This window comes from Olea europaea, unplaced genomic scaffold (genome assembly GCF_002742605.1).
Source record: "Olea europaea var. sylvestris unplaced genomic scaffold, O_europaea_v1 scaffold203, whole genome shotgun sequence".
NCBI lineage: Eukaryota > Viridiplantae > Streptophyta > Magnoliopsida > Lamiales > Oleaceae > Olea > Olea europaea.
Genome location: NW_019238199.1, coordinates 302,282 through 326,858, shown reverse-complemented (window position 1 = coordinate 326,858; position 24,577 = coordinate 302,282). Strand labels below are relative to the sequence as shown.

At 34.4% G+C, this 24,577-nt stretch overlaps 2 protein-coding genes across 6 annotated transcripts; both read right to left on the bottom strand.

Moving 5' to 3' along the window:
* Nucleotides 1-395: 395 nt before the first annotated feature.
* Nucleotides 396-2,845, bottom strand: LOC111379754 (F-box protein PP2-B11-like). 3 transcript variants are annotated; one of them, XM_023003193.1, is made up of 3 exons: nt 2,106-2,242; nt 1,069-1,257; nt 396-960 (listed from the first exon to the last, which is right to left on the bottom strand). In XM_023003193.1, exons 2-3 carry the CDS (start codon nt 1,071-1,073, stop codon nt 558-560), a joined length of 408 nt encoding a protein of 135 aa, XP_022858961.1. In that variant the 5' UTR covers nt 1,074-1,257; nt 2,106-2,242; the 3' UTR covers nt 396-557. The 3 variants fall into 3 exon arrangements, 2 of the variants coding, with proteins under 2 accessions (XP_022858961.1, XP_022858960.1); XR_002700088.1 differs by lacking the exon at nt 396-960 and adding an exon at nt 1,962-2,026 and having other exon boundaries at nt 970-1,257; nt 2,106-2,845; XM_023003192.1 differs by having other exon boundaries at nt 396-1,257; nt 2,106-2,241.
* Nucleotides 2,846-11,219: 8,374 nt separating this feature from the next.
* Nucleotides 11,220-16,656, bottom strand: LOC111379764 (probable WRKY transcription factor 20). Of its 3 annotated transcripts, XM_023003204.1 has the most exons (6): nt 15,922-16,656; nt 14,084-14,218; nt 13,202-13,754; nt 12,985-13,114; nt 12,738-12,896; nt 11,220-12,515 (listed from the first exon to the last, which is right to left on the bottom strand). In XM_023003204.1, the coding sequence occupies exons 1-6, from the start codon at nt 16,297-16,299 to the stop codon at nt 11,840-11,842; spliced, it is 2,031 nt and encodes a 676-aa protein (XP_022858972.1). In that variant the 5' UTR covers nt 16,300-16,656; the 3' UTR covers nt 11,220-11,839. The 3 variants fall into 3 exon arrangements, with proteins under 3 accessions (XP_022858972.1, XP_022858971.1, XP_022858970.1); XM_023003203.1 differs by having other exon boundaries at nt 11,222-12,515; nt 12,985-13,724; XM_023003202.1 differs by having other exon boundaries at nt 11,228-12,515; nt 12,985-13,754.
* Nucleotides 16,657-24,577: the final 7,921 nt, after the last annotated feature.

The window sequence follows — 24,577 nt, the reverse complement described above, 5'->3', positions numbered from 1 at the left end:
TTTTCAATGACAAACTAAGGCAAAGAGGGTCAAAGAGGGAAATTAGTATTTTAAATAGGCGGATGTTTGACTTTTTTCAACCAGTCAGTTGCTTTTTCAAATGTTAATTAATGATTTTACTGTGCTAAAAAATTTGCTGCGTAAAGTAAGGGATTTTCAATGGATTCAAACGTGGGCTTATTTAGATAAGAGGTTATATTCGTCATTTCATGTTTTTTAATTGAGAAAGTAGGTGAAAATGATGATTTTCGCAATGAAAAGTACAAATAATTGTGAAAATGACAAAAAATGAACGGTATGAACGTTTTTGCACGATAATATTGAAAGGTATTAACATTTTGTTCTAATTGCCTTTTAAAAAAGTCCCCGTAATGGGCACCCAAAACTCCGAAAGAGAATGCAAAAGATCGATGAATAAACAGAAGCTATCATATTAGTTCAGTACCTAAACAAGTTTTTTACCAACGAGAAAACCATGGAAAAACACATGTGAAATAGCACTTGTCAGGTTTAGTTATGATAGTAGAGCATCTTATTAGGACAAATACTTGTTCTATTCAATTCGGACGAACTTCAATTCCTTTGACGATAAGACCAGGCTTCGGATTGCATTCCTCCTTCTCAAAGAGTTGCATTTCTACCTGACCTTTATCTTTCTCGCCATGGGTGAAATCTCCAAGTTTAATCTCCTTCCACCCATAGTTCAGAGGTCGTGGAACGTGTCCAACATCAGCTCCTGTTTTATTGACGAGGAATACATCGGTAGCCTGATGATCCATTCCTGGAGCTATGTCCTCAGCAAACCTAACTATTGCTTTGGCTCGCTCTAGGCCCTTCGACCCTTCTTTGAGCTTGAACACAAGATAGGCATTATAACGTGTATTTTTAACCAAGTTTTTTGCATCTATCTTCCCACCAATATCCAGCAAAGTCGTATTTCGAAGCTCGACCACCACAGTGCTACACATATATGCAACCAACATATAAATTGCTCATCATCATCTTCAATGAAATTTACAGATTGTTTATCATTGTATGAATAAGCCTTTGTACATGTAGATAAACCACCTCATCTATATTGTTAGAGATGGGATAACCTTATTTACTTAATTAGATAAAGGAAAAGTAATGATCATCATATTGAGAGAGAGGGAGAGAGAGAGAAAATATTGTGCAGCCTGGAGGATAAGTCGATAACCACCCTTCTTTCTCTTTATGAATAATAAGCTACTGTGTTGGTATCCACTTGCTCTTGCTCTACACAAAATCCATCGTCAGTTGTAAGAACAAATGTCTCTATATTTTTTAATTAAATAGAAATAATGTTTTTAGTTTTAATTATAACCACACGAATTAGATACAAACTTAAAAGTTCAAGAATTAAGTTACTTGTACAGACAGAATGTTTGATGGATGCTGAGAGGGCATGCACCTCAGCCCTTTATTTTGAATTTAAATTAATGCCAAGTGGACATCCTTTAGTTTAGATGTCTGTGTATGCTTCGTAGGAATTCAAAAAGCGTTGGGCAAGAAACTGTGTTTCTAAACTGTCCAACCATGTGTCGCTACGTGGCTGTTAAGACTTGAGGTCCATCTTAATAAGGTCAACCTTGTTAAGAGGAGTGTCCCAATCTTTTATATATTGGTCATTATTTCGGTATTTTACCGATGTGGGATTATATTTCCTTAACATGCCCCCGTAAGATGGTGGCTCGTTTGAGCAGACCAATCTTGAAATCCATGTGCTCATTTTTAGAGACTTAATCGGATCGAATCGCTTGTTGGAGCTTAATGGGCTCTGATACCATGTTAAGACTTGGGGTCCATCTTAATAAGGTCAACCTTGTTAAGAGGAGTGTCCCAATCTTTTATATTGGTCATTATTTCGGTATTTTACCGATGTGGGATTATATTCCCTTAACAGTGGCACAATGTCAAAAATGATGTGAAAAAAGATATACGTGTAGCATAATTGTTGAATTTATGAAGTTCAAACCAAGCGCTAAGGTGCATGCCACTTCAGCATCTGTCAAAGAAACTGTCAAAAAAATTGTACAAGTAAATGTGTTCAAAGTTCAATACAAGAAAGAATATATAATACATACCATTGTGCTTTGTATCAACGCCTCTACTTCTCCCTTATCTCTCTCACTCTATGAATCCCTCTTTGTCATAATATCATGTATATATAAGGATATGGAAATGCATGTACCAATGGCGAATGTGTGAATATTATGCTTTATCCACGACTTGCATTCCCTTGTCTCTCTCATCATAAGAATAAACTTTATGTATAAAAGGATAAACAGGGATAAAGAAAGGCATGATGTATCTCTCGTTATGAGAATCCACTTTCTATGTGAGGATAAATAGATATAAAGAAAGGCAAGACCTTCATTTTTGTTGTCCCTCTTGTTATGGGAATCCACTACTCATATAAAGATAAATAGGAATAACTGATATCAAATCATTCGAGCGTTTCACGAGGGACTTTTAGTGCTGTCAAGATTTCTCATCAAGAATCATCTTTTTGCATTTTTCATTTTGGTTTGATTAAAGAGAATCTAGAAAAGAATAATGTATGCTTTTTAAAAGAATAATGCTATCTAACACCATAGTAAAATATCGGTCTAGATAGATGAAAATATCTAATAAGAACAATAATTAAATGGGTACCATATTTTTTACATTTAATTAGATATAATTGGAACTGGTTGATGCTCCAACTTGACTGATTTTTGTCAACTCCTCGATATAAAAATTACCAGTGCAACAAATTTTAATTGCATGAAATGTTTATAACCCTTGTTCATTATTACATTTATGTTTCTAACTTTTTGAAATTTCATTTTATCATTTTTATCATCAACCTTCCACATATTAGTACATTCTTTTGTTTTTTTTTTTTTTTTTTTTTTGTCCAAAAAGTCCGTTAAAGAGTATAAATATATATAAACTACAAAATTATGAGAAATATTTGTCCCTCCTTTATAAGTTCGCAAATAGAACTTTTTGGGGAAATCATAATTAACACAAAATATTCTAATTAATGATAAGTATGAGATAAAAATGTTAGCAACCAAAATGCGACAACGAATAAAGCTTAAAGATCTTTAATGTGCTTAAAAGAGATGGATTAATTTATAAATATTTTCATAACACCATTAAATGGAAATTGGCGATTGGCGAAGGGGTAAGTCGAGGTCAAGTATCAACAATCAAGTTTACTATTATTTCAAGAAGAAAGGACACATTAAAAGAGATTGCAAAAAATTGGAGAATAAAAGGTATTTCGGCTACAAATCACGAGAAGCAATCAAACACTTCGGACTAGACCAACATAGTTGAGGACTATTTGAGTGATGGAGATGTCTTGACGATTTATGACATGGAATCAAAACCTGACGAGTGGATTTTGGACTTAGATTGTACGTTCCATATGTGTCCAAACCGAGATTTGTTTGAAACATATGAAACGGTGATGTAAGGTGTCGTTACCATGTGTAACAATGAACTTTATCGAGTAGCTATATTGATAGAGTCCAATTGAGGTTGTTAGATGGAACATGTAAAACACTTGATCACGTTCGACATAGTCGAAATTTAAAGAAGAATTTCATTTTGTTAAGTACTCTTGAACCGAAAAAGTACACATTCACTAGAGCAGGTGGAATCCTGAAGGCCCGAAAGGGTTGTGTTATATTGGAGGGGCGGAGGAGCTCCCGGTTATACATCTTGCAAAGTCGTGCAGAATTGGTAAAGAATCATCACCACATGTTTAGTACCATGGTGGATATACAATTTGGTACTGTACCTTAGGGAGTTGGCTCTGGGTCATTATTGAAGAACACTACTCTGTTAGGATGATATGGGTAACTCCACTTTGCCACCATTATTTGCAGTGTCACTTTGTTCTACTGCCAAGGAAGGGCTTAATGAGGATAGGTACGATGATGCTGATTTAGTTGCGTATGCTTTTTGAGGTTTTGAAGGTGTTGAGATTATCAAGGGCCTTCAATTAAAGTATTTAAGTTGATTCTATTACAGGGTGTGCTTCTACACCGTTTGTTAATTTTTGAATTCCTTGTGGGAATTTTGGGAACCCGATATTTCGGTTCGGGTATCATTTGCGGATACTGTGGAAGAGTAAGAGTAATTTTCGTGAGGTGAAGAAGTTTGGTTCTAGTTGAAAAGTTTAGTTTATTTCGTTGCGGTCAAATTTATTTTTTCAGGTGAAGAAATTTTGGAGTTTCGTTCGTTGCACCAAAATTTTTGTTAACCTGGAAATTCTTAGAATTTTGGTGTGACTCAAATTCGTCGATGAAGAGAAATGAGAGCTAATTAAAGCGTACATTAAGGAGATTTCTATTTGTAATGCTTTTGGAATACTATTCGAAGCCTATTAGCAAATTCTAGTTGGAGTTTTATTTGAAAGCCCTATTGGGAGTTGAAATTTTTGTTAAACTTAAAAAGATCAAGATAAGGAAACCATTGAACATTCTATTAATCGACAACTCTACTTCTAGGGTTTGGATTGTCCCTATATATTTAACTCTTCTTTCAGTTTACGCATTGCTGAAATTGTATTTTCTCTCAATTGGTTGTCAATTAATAAAATTACTCGATTTTTATGACAGTCTCTTATGACTTTAATCTTGTTCTTGCTTGTGTAGTCAATAATTCATGTTGTCTCATACTTGCCTCTCCGTTCCCAACATAATAGAAAGTGAATTGAACTAAAAAACAGTTTTATTAAAAATTAATAACTTATTTATTTTAAACTTAGTCATTCAATATGTATTTTAATTTTGGAATTCATTTATTTAGAGGTTGCTTCATTTCCTTGATACTTGCCACTTTAAGTAGATTTTACTCCATAACCCTCCACATGTTGATACCCTGGTCCCCTGATTCAATAACATTAAAAAGTTAATAAATATCATAAGTTATATAACCAAATTAATTATATCTATACTGTTAAATGTATCTTTTTAGAGCAACTCGCTTGCCCCAACTAGTTTCGTAAAAGCTACGACGAACTCAAAGTGCAATTTAGTATTATTTGAGAGAAATTTTAAACATTAAGTCGTCTCTTTTATTTCGTAGCATAACATTCAAAATTGAACATAGCCAATATTGGTGCTAGGTTCCTTTGGCTTTTGTGTCCCATTTTCAAAGAAATAAGCAGTGCGAATTGCATGTGTTAAGCATATAGCAACTTTTACAAGTGTATAAATTTTTGTTCTCGTTCAATGAGGAGCTGCCGTCCTCCCCAAGTATCTCTTCCATTTTCGATGCCTGAAAAAATAGGTAAGGATAGAGGTAAAAAAAATGTTCTCGTTAGTCAAATCAGAGAGTGCTAGAATATATGCAACTTTTACAAGTGCTATAGCAATATCTTTAACTATCAATCAATTAATATTAAAAAAAATAAGGATAGTAACATAATTGGGTAGGTTATACGATTCTTTCTCAACATTTACTTCTTGTTACACTAGCTTTAACTTCTCGCTCAACCTTTTTTCTCCTATAACGTGTACATCAAATCTAGTCCTGAAATTTGCATAAAAGCGCAACAGTTAATAACACAACTCGAATTTATGCCAATTCAGTTCCTATGTCTTTTAAATTGATAAAAATAACATTATATCCTTATTCGGTACATATTCTTCAAAACTCATTTTAACCATATTTTCCAATAAAATAATTTTTTTTTTTAAAAATAGATTCATATTTTTCCCCCCTTTTTTCTTTTTTTTGGTAAAAATCACTTTTACAGAATTTATTCTTAAAAATTTACATCAGACATATGCCCTACATTTCCAATTGGTATGCATAATTTTTTTTTAATCAAAATTATGTGAATTGTAAATCAACAAGGTAACCATCATCGACCTACTTTTCAATCTAAGCGATTTCATAAAGAAAGACTTCCCTTTTGGGATCATTCCCTTTTCTCTCCGAGTATTCCAGGCTAGCTTTTTGGTAGGAAAAGCGGTCACGGGAAGAAATGCCCTACCAATGAATAGCATGCAGAAATTCTATGACCACATTATTTTAGTGCTAGTTTTGATCATTAAACTGCATAAACACCGAAACTCAGGAAATAATAGTGGAAATTATACAAAACCATACTTTAAATATTCCACCTTCTAAAATCAGATTGAAAATTTGATATTTCAAAAATCAAATGTTTTGTGTTTAAATATTAAATATTATAATACAAATTTTATTACAAACCCTAAATAATTATTCTCTCTCCATTTTTCCCCTCTCTCTCTTCTCACCCGCTCCCTCCCCACTCTCAGCCGCCACCTCTCAGCAACCTTCCCTGGCGGCACATCACCGATGACAAACGGCTGCAACAGCGGCGATTGGAAGTGTTGGCGATGGCGTTGTGGTGATGGTCCTCTCTTCTCACCCGCCTCCCTCTCCACTCGCAATCGCCTATTCTCTGCCCTCAGTAGCCTTTCGACGACACTTCTCCGACAAGAAAATAGTTGCAATCACTCTCTCCACTCTTTGTAACGCAGCAGCGACACACGGCTGTGACGAACGGGGCTGCTGCGACAAGATTTTTCGAGGTGATTGGGCTGCTGCGACAAGATTTTTTGGGGTGATTGGGCTGCCGACAATACACGACTGCTTAGGGTTTAGATGTGTTCTCTTTTTGGTGATTATTGGTTGATGATGACTGAGGCAATGGTGGTGGTGGTTTTGGGCGATTGTGGTGGTGGTTTTGGATCTATGGTTTACATTGATTGTTGATTTGAAGTGGATTGTAAAGCTCGAAATTTCTGTTTTACATTGATTTGGTTACTTCGATGGTTCACTATTGATTATTTTAGTTTTATGGTGGTGGCGCGGTGGTGGTGGTGGTTGCGGTTGCGGTTACGGTTGTCGTGGTAGTGTATGGTGGGATGATGGTGGTGTATGGTGCGGTGGTGGTGGTGGTTGCGGTTGCGGTTGCCGTGGTGGTAGTGTATGGTGGGATGATGGTGTTGTATGGTGCGATGGTGGTGTGCGGCGGTGGCGATGGTGGTGATAATTGTGATTGTGACCGTGACTCCCAATTGTGACTTGACATTGAATATGTGACCGTGACTCCCAATTGATTAAATTGTGACTTATAAAATTTGTATTTGTGACTTATAATTTATTGAGTTGTGATCGAAAAATTAATCTGTGACCTATAAAAAAATTTATTTGTGATCGAAAAATAATATGTGACTTATAAAATTTGTGTTTGTGACTTATAATTTATTGAGTTGTGACCGAAAAATTAATCTGTGACCTATAAAAACTTTATTCGTGATCGAAAGATAATATGTGACCTATAAAATTTGTGTTTGTGACTAATAATTAATTGAGTTATGATCGAAAAATTAATCTGTGATCTATAAAAAAAATTTATTTGTGATCCAAAAATAATATGTGACCTATAAAATTTGTGTTTGTGACTTATAATTTACTAAGTTGTGATCGGAAAATTAATCTGTGACCGATAAAATTTTTGATTCGTAATCGAAAAATAATATGTGACCTATAAAATTTGTGTTTGTGACCGAAAAATAAGTTGTAACCAATAATATGATAAGTCGTGACTAAAAATTAATCCGTGACTAATTATTTTTGGATTTGTGATCAATAAACAAACTGTGACTTACAAAATTTTTGAATTGTGATCGTAAAAAAATTTGTGACATAAAATTTTTTATTTGTGACCAAAAAATAATAAGTAACTAATTATATTGTTAATTTGTGACCAAATTATATAGATCCGTGACCTAAATATATTTAATTAATAAAATAATTAATTAACTAATTAAATTATAAATAATTTTTAATAAAAATCTGATTTTAGAAATTTGAAACTTGTTTTCTTGTTTTTGAAATGTGCCATAATTAATTTCTTAGGTAGGAAATTTTCCCGAAATAATATGTGTATGTTTGGGTCTGATTTTTCACCCAAAAAAATAATTTTTTTGATTATTAATTTCCTAAGTCAGCCATCATTTTTTGCTTCTTCTCTTACAGGTAAGACCCACTTTTTTCTCTAACGATCAAAAAATCAATTCTCATAATTACTACCGAACAAGCACTAAATGAATATAAACGTACAGTCTGCGTCATTTTCCATTGAAAAGACTTGCAAGGTTTACTTAGCCCATGTTTTGGTACATATTCTTTAAAAAAAAAAAAAAAATTCAAATTTATTTTCAATCCTATATTTTTTTTTTAATTAAAGAATTTTACATATGAACTTATGGTTTTACATACTTTTTAACAATAAAATCTAATAACAAATCACTTTTCACAAAATATATTTTCGAAAAAACTACATTAAATTTTTAGTTCAAAATCGAGGTATTCTGGCCTCTATGTTGCATAGCTTAAAATGTTGATAAAAATTCAAAGTTAAAATTAACAATTAATTTTAACAACACATTTTATAATACCACAATTTTATCAACTCTTTAATCACATATTTTATCAACTTTTATCAAATTTTACTAAAAATCTGATTGTAAGCTACATCAAACAGGGGATGCATCCACATCTATGCATTTATGCCATATAGGTTGTCGTGTCATTTTCTTTAACAAATCGTTTAATAAGTTGTTTAGATGTAATCGAAACAAGTTCCTAAAGAATAGTGTTCGTGACCAATATCTTAAAACACACATATATTTACACATATATTTTGTAAACTAACTGGCAAAACCAGTAATATCACTCCTAATTATGTCACTTGAACTATGACGGTGAGTTTGGATTGCTCAAAAGAAGGATTAAGAATAAACTAGAACTCTTTACACTTTGATCTATTTATAACGTATCTTATAAATGCTGAAACTAAACTTAACCGTTGGAGTAGAAATTAACTAGAACTCTTCACAATTTGATCCATTTATAATTTATCATAGAGTGATGCTACAGTTACAACCAAGCCCCCTGCCAGGAAAGACACAAGGTGGGTCCCACAATAAAATTTTTTTAAATATAGGTGGGCCCCTTAACACAGTGAGGGGCCTTAAAGCCCCTGTGAAAGAATGCCCTGTACACAGGGCATTCCTTTTTATTATAATATACTAAAACTAAACCTAACATTGGAGCAGAAGCTGACTAGAACTGTTTGCAATTTAATCTATTTCTAATTTATCATATCGCAATTCGATCTATTTCTAATTTATCAAAAATATGTGACAACTAAACTTGATCGTTGGAGTAAAAACTAACTAGAACTCTTCACATTTCAATCTAATTCTAATTTATCGTAAATATGCCAAAGCTAAACTTTAACCGTTGGAGTAGAACTAAACTTGACCGTTGAAGTAGAACCTAACTAGAGCTTAATTAAACTTAACCATTGGAGTGGAAACAAACTAGAACTCTTCGTAATTCGATATATTTCTAATTTATCATAAATATGGTAGAACAAAACTTGATCGTTGGAGTAGAAACTAACTAGAACTCTTCGCAATTCAATCTATTTCTAATTTATCATAAATATGTCAAAACTAAACTTGATCGTTGGTGTAAAAACTAACTAGAACTCTTCACAATTCAATCTAATTCTAATTTATCGTAAATATGCCAGAGCTAAACTTTAACCGTTGGAGTAGAACTAAACTTGACCGTTGAAGTAGAACCTAACTAGAGCTTAATTAACCTTAACCATTGGAGTAGAAACAAACTAGAACTCTTCGCAATTCGATATATTTCTAATATATCATAAATATGGTAGAACTAAACTTGATCGTTGGAGTAGAAACTAACTAGAACTCTTCGCAATTCAATCTATTTCTAATTTATCATAAATATGCCACAACTAAACTTGATCGTTGGAGTAGAAACTAACTAGAACTCTTCGCAATTCAATCTATTTCTAATTTATCATAAATATGTCAAAACTAAGCTTGATCGTTGGAGTAAAAACTAACTAGAACTCTTCGCAATTCAATCTAATTCTAATTTATCGTAAATATGCCAGAGCTAAACTTTAACCGTTGGAGTAGAAACTAACTAGAACTATTCGCAATTTGATCTATTTCTAATTTATCATAAATAAGCCAAAACCAAACTTAACTGATGGAGTAGAAACTATCACTACCCTTCTTCACCATAAGCTTCAGAAGAAGAATTGTAACAACCTGAAAATTTTAACGTAAAGCTTATTTATTTTATTTGTTATATTGTTGATTGACTTATGATGCAATCCAACCTTCCTAATGCTTCCAATGAATTACAAATAAGAAGCACCAATCCTTTTACAATGTTAAGATTTACGGGACTTCAAGATGACCCACAATTAAAATAATAGTAAATTTTATAATTGATATCTTCACTTATAATCAAAATTAAGTATCAAGAGAGAAATAGGCTAACATTTTAATAGATAGCAATGAATATAGTTCAAGTAAGTTTTATGAGTAAAGTGATTTTCAATAATTTGATTCACTCAAAAAGTTTTTCAAGAAATAAATGAAATGATCTTTTGAAGAGTGGAAAATAAAATAGTTAAGATCAATAATTGCTTCACTTCAATGCTCTTGAAAAGTTGTCTTGAATGAAAAAAGTGAAGTGGTATTTATAATAGTCAAAACATCAAAAATTATGTTGCTCCAGAAGAGTCATCCGAACGTCCGGATCTGAACTGAACAGTGCAAAAATAGTCGTTACGTGTCAGATACATGAATCATCCAGACGTCCATAGGCAGAATGTCTCCGGACGCTTTCCTTCATGATAATTTTGATCAATGTAGGCTTTTCAATGATCTTTCACTTAACTTTTCGAGGAAAGTGATTTTGTAATAATTTGAACATCGAGTGAACCTTTTCTTTTAAAAATATTTTTTATGCAATCATTTGAGTGATGTAAATTATTCTTATGCATTAAAATTCTTTTTGAGTTATTTTTCGATTAATGCTAAGAATTAAAATGCTTTACCTTTACATATAAATTCAAAGCATCTATGTTCAATTTCTCGGTATTCTTCAAAGTTCTTTCACTGAAGTGCTTGATTTTTGTTTTACATCCATCAATTTGCCAATTTTGTTTTCTCTTTGATCGTCAATTGCACGTCTCTTGCTCTCGATCTTCGTGTCTTCATTTGTTTTGTTTTTGTAATAATCTCTATAAACATTCAAATGCAATTTATTAGAAATAAACGCAATTTGTTTAGAATAATCAAAACGAGAAGTCAACCGTAGGTCAATAGAGTACAATGCACTTTGCATAATAGCATATAGATGTAAATACTTGCAATTTGATATTGTGACGGAAACATGGCTTCAACTTTCTTCCACACCTAGAACAAGAAATTGAAACCATCTTCTTTATAGTGTGACTAGAGGTGTTAAACTGGGCAGAGCTACTAGCAACCCATGCAGTCCGGCCCTTGAAACATCTAGTGTCAGGCGAGATCTCTCAAATCAGTGTGGCATTCGTAGTTGACACCTCTATGTACGACCAGCGTATGCATATCAATGTTGGACTTCCACTCCATTTTATATTCGTGTATGGATGCATGTGTGCAGGCACTGAGAGAGCATAAAACTAAAACTTCATTAAGTACTTCACACTGCAGAACAGCAAAAGCGTGGAAGTTTTGGAAAAAATATTTACAGATAGTTCTATGCGTCTTATGAAGCAGAAAACACTTTAATCAGCAAATTGCAAAAGAATGCTGCATTCAACGATCACTGGAGGGTAGCAGCTATCCTAAACTTGGTTTGGAAGAGCCAAGAGAAAAATTGTTGGTCAAGATGGGAAATTTTCTATAGCCCTAGAAAATCCCGTTGATGATGTTGCATTTGCATGATCGGGAATGGATACTCAAGCTTCGTATAAATTATCGTCATTATCCTTCTGCTCCTCTTTTGGCTTCTGAATCTTAGCATAGCACTCTCTGAGTGGATGCCTTTGAATTGAAGCCTGAATATTCACACCATTTGGCACTATATGATTGCCAAAGTGAAAATTGCCCAGATGGATGTTTCCTGATCCAGGAAGGTGATTCATGGGCAATGGCATTCGCATGTAATCCGACACCATGGGATATATATTCGAAGACTGGTATGTAACCAAGTCATTGGCGCTCATCAGAAGAGTTCCATAAGGGACGGAATGCGACGGAGGAGATGCAAATTGGTAAATGGAAGAAGCTCCAAAGTTCATATCACTGACAAAATTTCCAAGAAAATTGGAGCTCGTGCATTCATTACTGAAGACGGGCTTCCTTTCCAAGTATAAGGGGAGATCTTGAACCTGCATTCCAACTTTTGAAATTCCAGAATCCTGAGACAGTGATGACGAGGCAGATTGATTACTGTTAGTGACAGCAGGTGGTAAATTCGCAACACTAGAGATTACAAGGTTTCCAGTTTTGGATGAAGGCACTTCATGGTTGTGCTTGCCCTCATATGTTGTGATTACAGATTTTAAATTGTCAGCAGCTCGTTCTATGTGCTTTCTCACTGGGCATCCGGGAGCAGTGCATTTGTAGTAGCTCCTGCAAAGTACAAAAATTCAAGACCATAAAGTTCTTGCTTTTATTTGAAAGGAAAAAGGAAAAAATAATTCCTCGATCTGATTATTACGTTTCTTACTTTCTGTTACACTTTAATTGTTTTCATGTTATATCTGTCATTAATTTCTTACAAAAAAAGTAAATAAAACGAGTCTTGGAATAGTCTTTAAAATGTTTGATGATAATTTTTTATCTAGTACATACCTCGGGTTTGGATTTCCTTTTACAACCTTTTGACCATACTTCCTCCAGCGATATCCATCATCCAGAATATCGATATCACTTTCTATCTGGACAACTACTCGTGGTTCACGTGTTGACCTTGAGGATATAGTGGTTTCAATTGGGAAGCTGTTTTTCTTTCTGAAATGGAAGGTAGTTCCTAATTTTGTACCTCGTTACCATATAACAATTAAAATTATTTTAAAAACGTAAAGACAGCATTTATTACCTCCTTTTAGGTTCGAATTCATCATTGTCATCATCGTCACCATCAAACGATGTGCTATCTAGAGTGGCCTCATCTTTATCAATATCACCATCTTGACTGGCAAATGGAGATGGGAATTGTGGAGTTCCTCCTGTTTCAAATAAGTTCATTGGTTCTGATAACAATGGTGGATAAGAAAAATCGCGTAAAAGTGAGGTGGAAGACATCCTGTCCAAACCATGAGGCCTCCAATCTGAGCCATAACGCGTATCCCTACACCCTGGCACAATGTTTCTCCAAGCTTTTCTACCTTCAGCTCTCAAATATGATCCACTGCCTTCGCTAGTCTCTTGTAATTCATATCGCCTAAAAGGCTGAGGTTTTGGGTGATTATGAGAGCTTTTATACACAATTTCCGTAATTTGGCCATCGTGTGAGCGCTCAACCTTTTTCTTCACAGGACAATTTGTATTAGTACATTTAAAGTAGCTCCTTGGAAATTCACTTCCTTTCACATGTTTCTGTCCATATTTCCTCCAGTTGTATCCATCCTCGGAATTCCTGGATACTTCCTTAGAAAAGTATGCCGATTTTGGATCCTTTTCAAGATTAAGCCTGGGGCCACTTTCTTTATCATCACTTTCTGCATTAGTAATGTTGAACTGTGAACTAGGACAATCGGCATCCAAGAATTTATTTCGCGACACTTCAGTTTTAGCAGCTGCCTCTGCAGAACAGTCCCCTTTAGCAGCATCTAGTAACTGTGAGGAATTTTCAAAATTCTCAGGTGGCTGCATAGGGTGAAGGACTTTTAGGTCAACTCTTAAAAGTTTAAGCAGTATTAAAAGTGGTGAAATAAATGCAGATTAAATCCTTCAAGAGAAATAAATAATTCCTGGGTTATGTGAAAAAAATAGCTGTTCAAAAAGAAGGGTTGATAAATTATTGGAAACATTTACGGAGGCATCTTCATTTCCTCAACTTTTTCGTATTATTTTCCATCAAGTTATTTCATTATACTGTGATAACTACGACATAAGGAAGAGCAATTTCTTAAACCATGAACTTGGTATGACTATTATGAAGCATATATATAAAGATGACTGCGCTATCAGATCACCTTATTTCCTGCTGACGACCTACTTGACACCAAATTGAGGTCATTTTGAGCCTTGGATTTGAAGTTGAACTTTGATAAGCTCTCAAGATTGCATGGAGGAAATTGAAAGGTTCCAGTAGTAGGAGAAAGTTGAGCCTGCAGAAGGAAATGAAGAAAACAGGTCAAGAAACAAAAGGATAATGAAAGCACGTTGAACACAATTTTCTGTTTTAAAAATAATCAACACAGAAATTCCAATTAAGCCAACTTGAGAAAACTAGGTCATCAGAGGTATGACGAAAATGACAACACGATTGCAGTTCGGCAGAGGTACTAGAGGTCAAGTAGGCTTGTTTACTAAGTGCATATCATGAACAAGTAAGTCGAATCATAGTTAGTTAGAGGTACTAAAGGTAGAGTGGTTTGTTCTCATGGGAAAATTTTTGAACAAGGCAACTAAAGCCCAACCTAATGGAGATAATTACCGTCGAGTTAGACTTATTCACATGGAATAAGTTGATATTAATCAGGTAGAATTGTAGAGATCAAGAGGGTTATATGCTTAATGTTGAACCACTTCATATGAAAGCTCTTACAAAAGTGTCACACGTATGTCATTTATATATTCTTTCCAAAACGCCGAGGCACGCATAGGTAGAATTAATATTTTTGTCAAAACCAAAGACATGCACAACTTCATAGAATGGGTGACAATGAAATTTGAACTCCAAGCTCTGATTTTATGTTGCCTCACTTGATCTCAAAACTAAAGTTATTTGAGAGGTCACGTATATATCATTTAAATCTTATTTTCAACACTTCATAAACTATACTAAATAAAGCAACTCAATCCCATGTAGCTTAGAAAGACTAAAGGTCTCGACCTAAGTCAAGAGATGCACCAGGGATGGAGTAAGCTTGTTTACTTGAAATACGTTGAACCAACAAGACAACTCAATCTAGTATGGTAGTGGTAATAGGAATCATGGGGACTCATTCACTTAGAAAATATTTAAAGCAAGACATTTAGACCCTGGGCTAGATAGAGAATAAGAGTCAGTATGCTTGTTCACATAAAATTTGTTGAACAAGGCAACTCGACTGTAGTGAAACAGGTACTAGGGAGCGAGTGGTTTGGTTCACCTCCTATTATGAACAAGGCAACTAAACTCTGGTCAGATAGAGGTACAAGCGGTCGAGTGGATTTGATAGACACTATGTTCAACAAGTGGTATTACGAGTCAATAAATGATTAGAAAATATGATGAATTGACCTCAGTAAGGTAGGTATCGAGTAGTCATTTTTCCTTAAACATCAGAATTAATGAGTGCATTAAACAACTGCTGGCTATAGTCAAAAACAAAAATAAGCTAAAATTTTGACTTTATACTATCTAGTATGGTCTAAGACCACGACCAAACATGCTCTTAGCGTATGCTTGGTTGTGGAAAATAGGTGTGTAGAATCAGACTCCAACCATTAGAATACCTATTTCGATTGTGGCCACAATGAGAATCCGATTTTTTATTCAGCCACCTCCACATTTAGAGCTCAGAAATCAGAATCCAAAATGGCCATATATATATATATATATATATATTTTTATTTTTATTTTTTTTTATTATATAATATAAATTATATTTCTTCTAGATGTATTGTGATTACTTATTGATACAAACAATAAATAGTGTTCTTCATTATACACTATCAAATTTTCTTTTCTTTTCTTTTTTTTTTCTTTCTTTTTCGCAATTCCAGAATTTTAAAATTCAATATTCTCAAGTATTGCATAATATATAAAGAAATTTCCACATACCACTAATTCAAGGAAATCAAATTGGCATGGGGAATTTCGAACCTGAGCATTTGGGAGCATGACAGGAGAGTCGAGCAACGCGGCTGGGCTAATATCAGGAGGTATGGTGAAACACGGTGACCGGACCATTGGTGGCACCACCAATCCGGTGGTGGCGGCACTGCTGAACCGGGACGCATTGATTTCCGGAGCATTAAAACCACATTTTGCAGCCCTTCTCTCAGCAATGCTGCCTTTATTACTATTCCAATCCGAAGGAGAAAATTCATTCAACTGATTCGAATTGGAACCCTGAATCAAACCCACATAAATTTCTTGATTTGTTTCCAACTTCAAACTCTTATTTTCTTGATTATTATCAAGCAATGGGTTTGAATCGAATTGGTCCTGTTTTACAAATGGCCCTTCAATTTCCGCCATTTTCAAACCCTTCGATTTCTCCGACAATCAAAAATATTTCAAAAACATCTCAGTCTGTCTTTCTACATGACTGTCTGAAAACACACAGTACCAATCAATTAAAAACCCTCAAAAGGGTTTTCAAGATTTTGATTGATACTGTGTTTTCTCGTACCAGAGATTCAAAATACCAAAAAAAAAAAACCTACTTTCTCAACAAAATTTATTCAACCTACAAAAAATCATTTCAACCTCAAGTGGAATCTCGAACTCTATTTCAAGCTAACACATACCCCCTGCGTTTTTCGCGTTTCAACGTCCATTTCTTGAGTGAAGGAGGACTGTTGCTTTTTCAGGGACAGCGTGAGTTTTAGTTAATGAAAATGAGAGAGAGATATAGAGAGAGAATGTGTGTATCTATGCATGAGTGGCGTGCTTATATATGTTTGGTTGGCGAGCATTTTGCAGTGGGTATGGTTATCCGGGAAAGTTTGGCGGAAGTTTAGATGCACAAAATATAATTTCACATGCGAAATCAAGGTGGTGACACATGTCGTATAAACCTCCTAAATTTCGAATGTTGTTACACACAGTAACAACTACACTCTAGAACAAAAGTACTTTTCTTTCCTATCCAAAGAAAGATGATGAGAATTCACCAAAAAAAAAAAAAAACTTAAATAAATATATAAATAAATAAATTTAAGTTTGATTTATTTATGTTTTACTTATAAATAAGTCAAGAAAGGGAATGTCAAGAACCCCGACTCCAATATGTTTTGAGCAAGTCTACGATGGTTATCGTATATGTTTAATAGAGTTAATTATTCCAATGGTCACTGAACTTAAGTTAATGTCTTTGATTGGTCACTGAAGTTTAAAATGTCAAGTTTTGGTCACTGAACTTAGGTGTATGTCATTGATTGCTCAATGAAATTTAAAATGTCAAGTTTTGGTCACTGAAATTTGAAAAATATTGTACATTATTCACTGAACTTTGAAAAATAGTGTATATTACTCATTGAATTTTAAAAAATATTGTACATTATTTACTGTAAACTTGATATTTTTCAAAATTCAACAGTTATGCTAGTGAGTAACGTACGAGATATTCCAAAGTTCAGTGGACAAAATTCTACATTTTAAACTTCGATGAGCAATCTTAGAATGGATCTTAGTTCAGTGAGCAATCGAAGACATTGACCTAAATTCAGTGATCAAAACTCGACATTTTAAACTCCAATAACCAGTCAAAGATATGGACCTAAGTTCAATAACCATTGTAACAATTAACTCCATTTAATATGTCGTACTCAGATTTAATGTCTCGAACTTGCTGAACCTTGAAAGAATGTGCAAAGGAACAACAAATTTGTTATAGCAAGTCTTGATACTTAATATGATGTATTGAATATGACTAGAAGAACTTTAGGAAGATAGACTTGTGAGATATTCATGTGGGGATTTATCTAGTCTTGTCTATATCAACATGAAAATATGGTCTTGTTATATATCTTGCAAGTTATACTATTAATAGATGGATTAATGAAGGGGGGAAAAAGTCAAAATTAGTATGTTATGTTGGAGAATATAATTCAAGATTATATTCCAAACGTATTAAGAGTATGTTTGATCTCGTTATCCAATATCATTTTTTTCTCATACTTATTTTTAATCAAATATTTTACAAATAAAATAATTTACACATAAACTTTTTGCTCTTTTTTAACCATATATTCTCCAAAAAAAAATCACTATTACAAAATTCATTTTAACATAAGAATGAGCTCAAACAAAGGCTAAATATCACGTGTGAATGTAAACTACTCTAGAGTAAGAAACGTTTGAGGTTTCCCAAGATTGAACAAATTATAAGTATATATGTTAAGACTTGGGGTCCATTTTAATAAGGTCAACATTTTTAAAAGGAGCATCCCAAGATCTATTTAAGTTGATCAATATTTCGATATTTAACCGATGTGGGATTTATTCCCTTAACATGCTCTCGCAAGATGGTGACTCTTTTTGAGCAGGTCAATCTTGAAATTCGTGTGCTCATTTTTTAGACTTAATCGGATCGAATAGCTCATTTGAGTTTAATGAGCTCTGATACCATATTAAGATTTGGGGTCCATCTTAATAAGGTCAACTTTGTTAAGAGGAGTGGCCTAAGATCTTTTTAAGTTGGTCAAAATTTCGGTATTTTATTGATGTGAGATTATTTTTCCTTAACAATATAGTCAACTTCTTTCTTTTCAAAATCTTAAGTTACAATTTTGCCCCCAATCGATACCCTTTTTCCCCTCAAAACTCATTTTTTCCAACATCTTTTGGGATTGTGCTATATGGACAGGCCCTTGTCCAAACAGAGGTCGACATGCCAGACAACTAGCCAATAGGAGGCTGCCACATCGACCCCTGTTTGGACAAGGGCCTGTCCAAAAAGATTATTCCCATCTTTTGTGAGGCCAATTTGATTGAATATATTGATTCTTGTCAGTTCAGATAACGAATGTATTAAGTTAAACACCCCCCCCCCCCATTTGGCTCCATTTTAATTTAAATGTATTTTTCTCCTCTTTTTTTTTTAACCATACATTATTCAATAGAATAATAGTATACGTAAATTCAAAAAAAATTTCTTTTTTAACCATATTTTTAAAAAAAATTACTATTCAATTTTATTTTTTTTTTCAAAAAATTAAACCCCCCCCCCCCCCATTTGGCTCCATTTTAATTTAAATGTATTTTTCTCCTCTTTTTTTTTTAACCATACATTATTCAATAGAATAATAGTATACGTAAATTCAAAAAAAATTTCTTTTTTAACCATATTTTTAAAAAAAATTACTATTCAATTTTATTTTTTTTTTCAAAAATCCATTAAAATGGAGCCCAAATAAGGGCTTAATATTTTTATATTTGGGAAGAATACTTGAAGGGCATAACTGTAATTTAAAACTTTCAAAATGAGGGCGGAAATGATCGCTATAATTTTTAGGAAAATGACAAACGACCCGCGAGGATAACCTCATCGGTGGCTGCGCACTCATATGCTCGGCTTGAGTCCCGCATGAATAAAATAATTCCGACACCGCATGTGTGTGTGGTGTGTCAACCTCGCGATCATTCATGCAGCTACTGTAGTACGACTGTAATTTTTAATGTGTGCTCTATCATTGCAACTGATCTGTCGTATGTCGTTGTTGCAGAAATTTTTTTTAACTCATAAATATTGTTCAAAACATTGACATCTCCTAAAAAATAAAATTTTAATGTACATCAAAAAATTGAAATCTCCTTTTGGTCAGAGGAACTTGGGGCTCAAACCCAAAAAAATTTATTATTTGTGATATTTCTTACATTAAATATTTTTCATTAAGATGTAGTAGAGCAAATAAAGCATAAGGTTATCTCCCTATACTATAATGTCTTTTAACTTTCATTTTGATTGATCCTTTTTAATTTTTAAATATGAGATATTTTGGACAATAAATGGTAGTCATTACCCCCAAACTTCATTGATTTTCGAAAACCGTTTATATTGTATAATTGTATTTCTTGAACATGGAAAATGGTTCTCAAATGAATCAAATAGTGAATGAGTACCAAAAATGGCCCCCCATTCTTTTCAAATTTTAATGTTTGGAATAGTATTTTTTTGAAAATGTGTTGTTGAAAAAGAATGAAAAGTTTTCAATTTGCGTTTAATATTATTTTATGAAAGATTGTATGGTTAAAAATAAGATAGAGATAAAGAATGAAAAAGAGAATAGGGGTCAAACGAGGGCTATGTTCCTATGTTTAATGCTAATCCGCTTGCAAAAATAAATAAATAAATAAATAAGATAATGTGTAGGATCTCATAATAATATATCTTCTAGGGCCTCAAAATTTTCAACAACCCTGCGTTGACATCTGTTATATTAGTTTGTTGCTTAATTGGACAACAATGTAAACTTGCACATAAAATATGAAAACAGTACTCTTAAAATGCAAAATTTGTCGCAGCAGTGTAACTATGTGAATACAATTTTTGCGAGTTGCACAATTGGACAACTTTAATGTTGTCAATATGAGAAATTAGTCAAACATGTAAATGCTAAATTTTATGACATGATCCTTATTTTTTATCATCAAATCAAATGAAATTGAAACTTCAGTTCAATTTTGTGAAGTTTAGTGTACCAACATTAAGTGTACTAAATAACACCAGACCACTTAAAGGGTGGGTAGAGGTGTTCGGGTTGGAGTTAAATAGAAGAAAAAAATTATGTGTACAGCATTTTTCACACTCCCTCACAAAGGTGGAGTCCATGATTATTTTAATCCTGGACCCCACCCACTTGTATGTGTATGTGTGTGTGAAAAAAGCTGTGAGCAATATGTTGTACTTACAGCAGAACCCTAAATAGAAATGTTGTAATTCGCTCGAGGAGCAATTCGTTGATGTGAGCACTACTATAAGAAATCATTTGAGTGTGCTGATGGGGGTTAGCAAAAAATGTATAAGCTATAGTACTGCGTGAGAGTCTTTTATTTTGCAAAGTAAAAAGTTATTCTCTTCGAGTAGTGTAGAGCTTGGATTAATCTTTTGATTTCAAGTCTAACGTGATTATCTTATTTGATACAATAACATTATATTGTAACGTTAATTGAGGATAATAATATCGTTCAAATATTCCTCCTGACTTTGCTTGTTTTCTAAATGGTTTTATTAGCCAATTAATTGTATGCCATTTTTTCTTTCATCTTTCAATGGTGACGATTTAAGTTGATGAAGTTAATTTTACAGGTGTTGTATGTACTTCAATATTGTTTACCAAAAGGAAAAATTCATAACTAAGGTGTATTGTTTACACCAATTCAATTTGCAGGTTCTAAATTTAAAAGTGCAAAAATAAGGTAATTATTTGTTAATTAAAAGTATTTTATTAATTAAATGTAATAAGATCACAGTTATAGAACTAATAGTAACATATACAAAATTTTAGGTCACAATTTATTTATTGATCACATATCATTAAATTAATTAGTCACAGATTATTTCGAGATCAAAAATTAAAAATTTTATAAGTCACGGATTATTTCGAGATCACCAATAATTTTTTTTATAGGTCACAGTTTATTTCGATGGTCACAGATCTTAAAATTTATATATCACAGTTTATTTCAGTAGCCACAAATCTACAAATTAATAGGTCACTTATTTTCAAATTTATTGATGACAATTAAATATTTGATCACGGATGGTCACATAAGTCAAATAGTGGTCACAGACCACCGCCACTAACACTATTGTGGATGATCACATAAGTCAAATAGTGGTCACAAACCAACGCCACTAACACTATTGTATTGTCACTATCATCACGGCCACTTGCGACCATCCTCACCCTGTTACCGTCGCAAAGGTCACATGGTCACATATAACTAAATGGTGGATCACATTCGTCAAATAGTGGTCACAGACCATCACCACCACTATCGCACCATCATTGACATCACGGCCACTTGCAACCACCCACCCTCCGTTATCATTGCCAACACCAACAAAAATCAAGGCAACCACAACGACTGCCACCACCACAGACCAACAATACCCAATTTGATGGAAATGACGACGACTGCCGCTACCAAAAACACCAACAACACATAAACAACGTCTTAAGACCATTGCCGAAAAACACACTATCACCGCACCACCATCCAAACACTATCACCGCCACCACCATCCAGATTTGAACACAACATGTCATATCACCACAGCCACCACCAACAATACCCCAACCCCCAAACTCACCAACATAACCAACATCCCCATTGTCGACACGACTACCACCAGTAATCATCACAGCCACCACGACCACAACCACCACAAAACACACCCAACAATACACCAAGTCCCAACCTCACCAACACTACCCACGGAAAAACCTTCAGATTGTTGCTCACGGCATAATTTGAGCGTCGAACAGCAGTGCAACGGTGATGTCAACAGATCAATGTTCACGGCAACAATATCAACAAATCAATATTCACACAATAGTGATCGAGAAGCCATCGCTCGTGTGAATCAGAGAAAGAAGCAACAAGATCAACAGCAGCACTACTCACTAGGTCGCCCCTGCATATCACGACAGCAACGTCGCCATTGGAATGGGCTTAGCCTCGTGACGCTGCTGAGTTCTCTCAGTGCTCGAAGGTACCACGTCTGTCACCGACACTTGAAGATGATCAATGTGGTGTATCTCCGACGGCATCTTCTCTTCTTGGCGGTAATTCTTCTCCGCACATCTTCATCACGGCGAGCACCAGAATAGAACTTCACCACTGCTGCGGCATCGACGCATAGCACTGCCCAAAATCGGGGTCGGGGATCTGAAGCGCCTCTCATATTAGGGCCGGCGCCACCACTGTAGATAGAGAGAGAGAGAGAGAGAGAGAGAGAGAGAGAGATATATATATATATATATGAGAGAGTTTATGAAGAACATCACCACTACTGTTGTGTGTGTATGTGTGTTTAGAGAGAGAGAGAGAGAAGAGAGTTAGGGTTTGGTATGGGGGGCGGGGGAATATTTAATATTTAATAATTAAATGGAAACCTAAAATCTGAACAAAATAACTTCTGGCCAGACTTTTACATCGTAATTTTCAAATGCCCGGAATCCTGTAATTTCCTCTTTACCAAATATACAGAAAAACTGCTTTAGTTTAAAGCCCAAATCAAACTGGGCTGAGCATGAAGTGCTCCACCACATAAAAGGATACATTGTTATTTGTGGAAATTACACCATTCCCTATGATTAAAATTCCAAATTCACAAATCACACCCAATGTTTGTTTATTCCAAAATCAGATGTTTTAATTAATTAATAGATATAAAATATTAATAATAATTTTATTAAATTAAATTAATTTATAAACCAACCCACCTTCAACCCTCTTCATTCCCTCATTCCCGATTCTCACGTCTCTCTCTCTCTCTCTCACATCTGCCTCTCTCTTCTTGGCATCATCATCGCCATCATGGCATCTGTAGTGTAGATCACGACGGTAGTGGCATTGGTAGGCAGTGATCTACGTGCAGTGGCGGGCGACTGTCACGTGCGGTTGTCACGTTGCGCAGATCGCAACTACTGTGGCGACGTGTGTTCGGCTGGGTGTGTGCGCGCGACAGTGAATGGCATTTGTGAAGCGGATCCACCCATTTGTGAATGGCGGTGGTGCGATCTCTGGGAAGGTGGTGCGACTGGTCGATTGGGTGATCTGTGGCGGGGGTGCGATCTGATGTCCCTCTGTTGGTACGTTCTGGTGACGATGGCGTGATGGGGATGGTGGTGGCTATGGGGTTGAGGTGGTAGCGGGTTTGGGGGGTTTTTGTTGGGTGGTCACTGTAGTGTGATGGGCCTGAGAGCACCGGTTTGTTTGAGATGATGGAGATGGTGGTGGTGGGTGGAGTTTGTTGCTCAATCTGTGGATCTGTTGTGGAATCTGTGAATCCTGAGGTGACGATCATGGATTTGTTGTCGGTCTGTGGTGTTGGTGTATGGTGGCGACGATCGTGATTTGAGGAGCGGTGTTCGTTGCAGCGTCGCCTTCCAATCTGTGGCTAATATTTTACGTGTGACCAACCATTTAGTTGCCTGTGACTTCCAATTGTGGTGATGGGGTGTGGCGGGTGACGTTGGTGGCGAGGAAAATTGTGACTTTGACCGGCAATTTTGACTTATAATTGGATATGTGACCTACAAAATTGTGACTGTGACTTCGAATTGATTAAGTTGTGATCGAAAAATTAATCGTGACCAATTAATTCAATAATTTGCAACAAGTGAATGAGTTGTGACTAAAAGTTTTGAACTGTGACCAATAAAAGTTTTGGATTCACGATCGAAAAAATTCTGTGACGTATAAAATTTTCGATATGTGACTAAGATTTAAGTTGTGATCAATAATTTGATAAGTGGTGGCTAAAAATTAATATGTGATTAATTAATTAGTTAACTGTGACAAAAATTGTGATCTAAATATATTTAATTAATAAAATATATATTTAATAAATTAATATATAAATAAAATAAAATAAAAATCTGATTTTTGAAACTTTAAACTTTTGTTCTTAATTTTGAAATGGGCATACTTACCCTCTTAGAAATGAAATTTTCCCATTTATAAGCTTACTATTTTTTTATTATTTTTTTTTTTGGTTTACTCTGCCAAGATTCTCAAATTATAGTTCATTTACCCAATAAAGAGTATGATTAATGTCTTGATTTTCTAATATATATTCTTA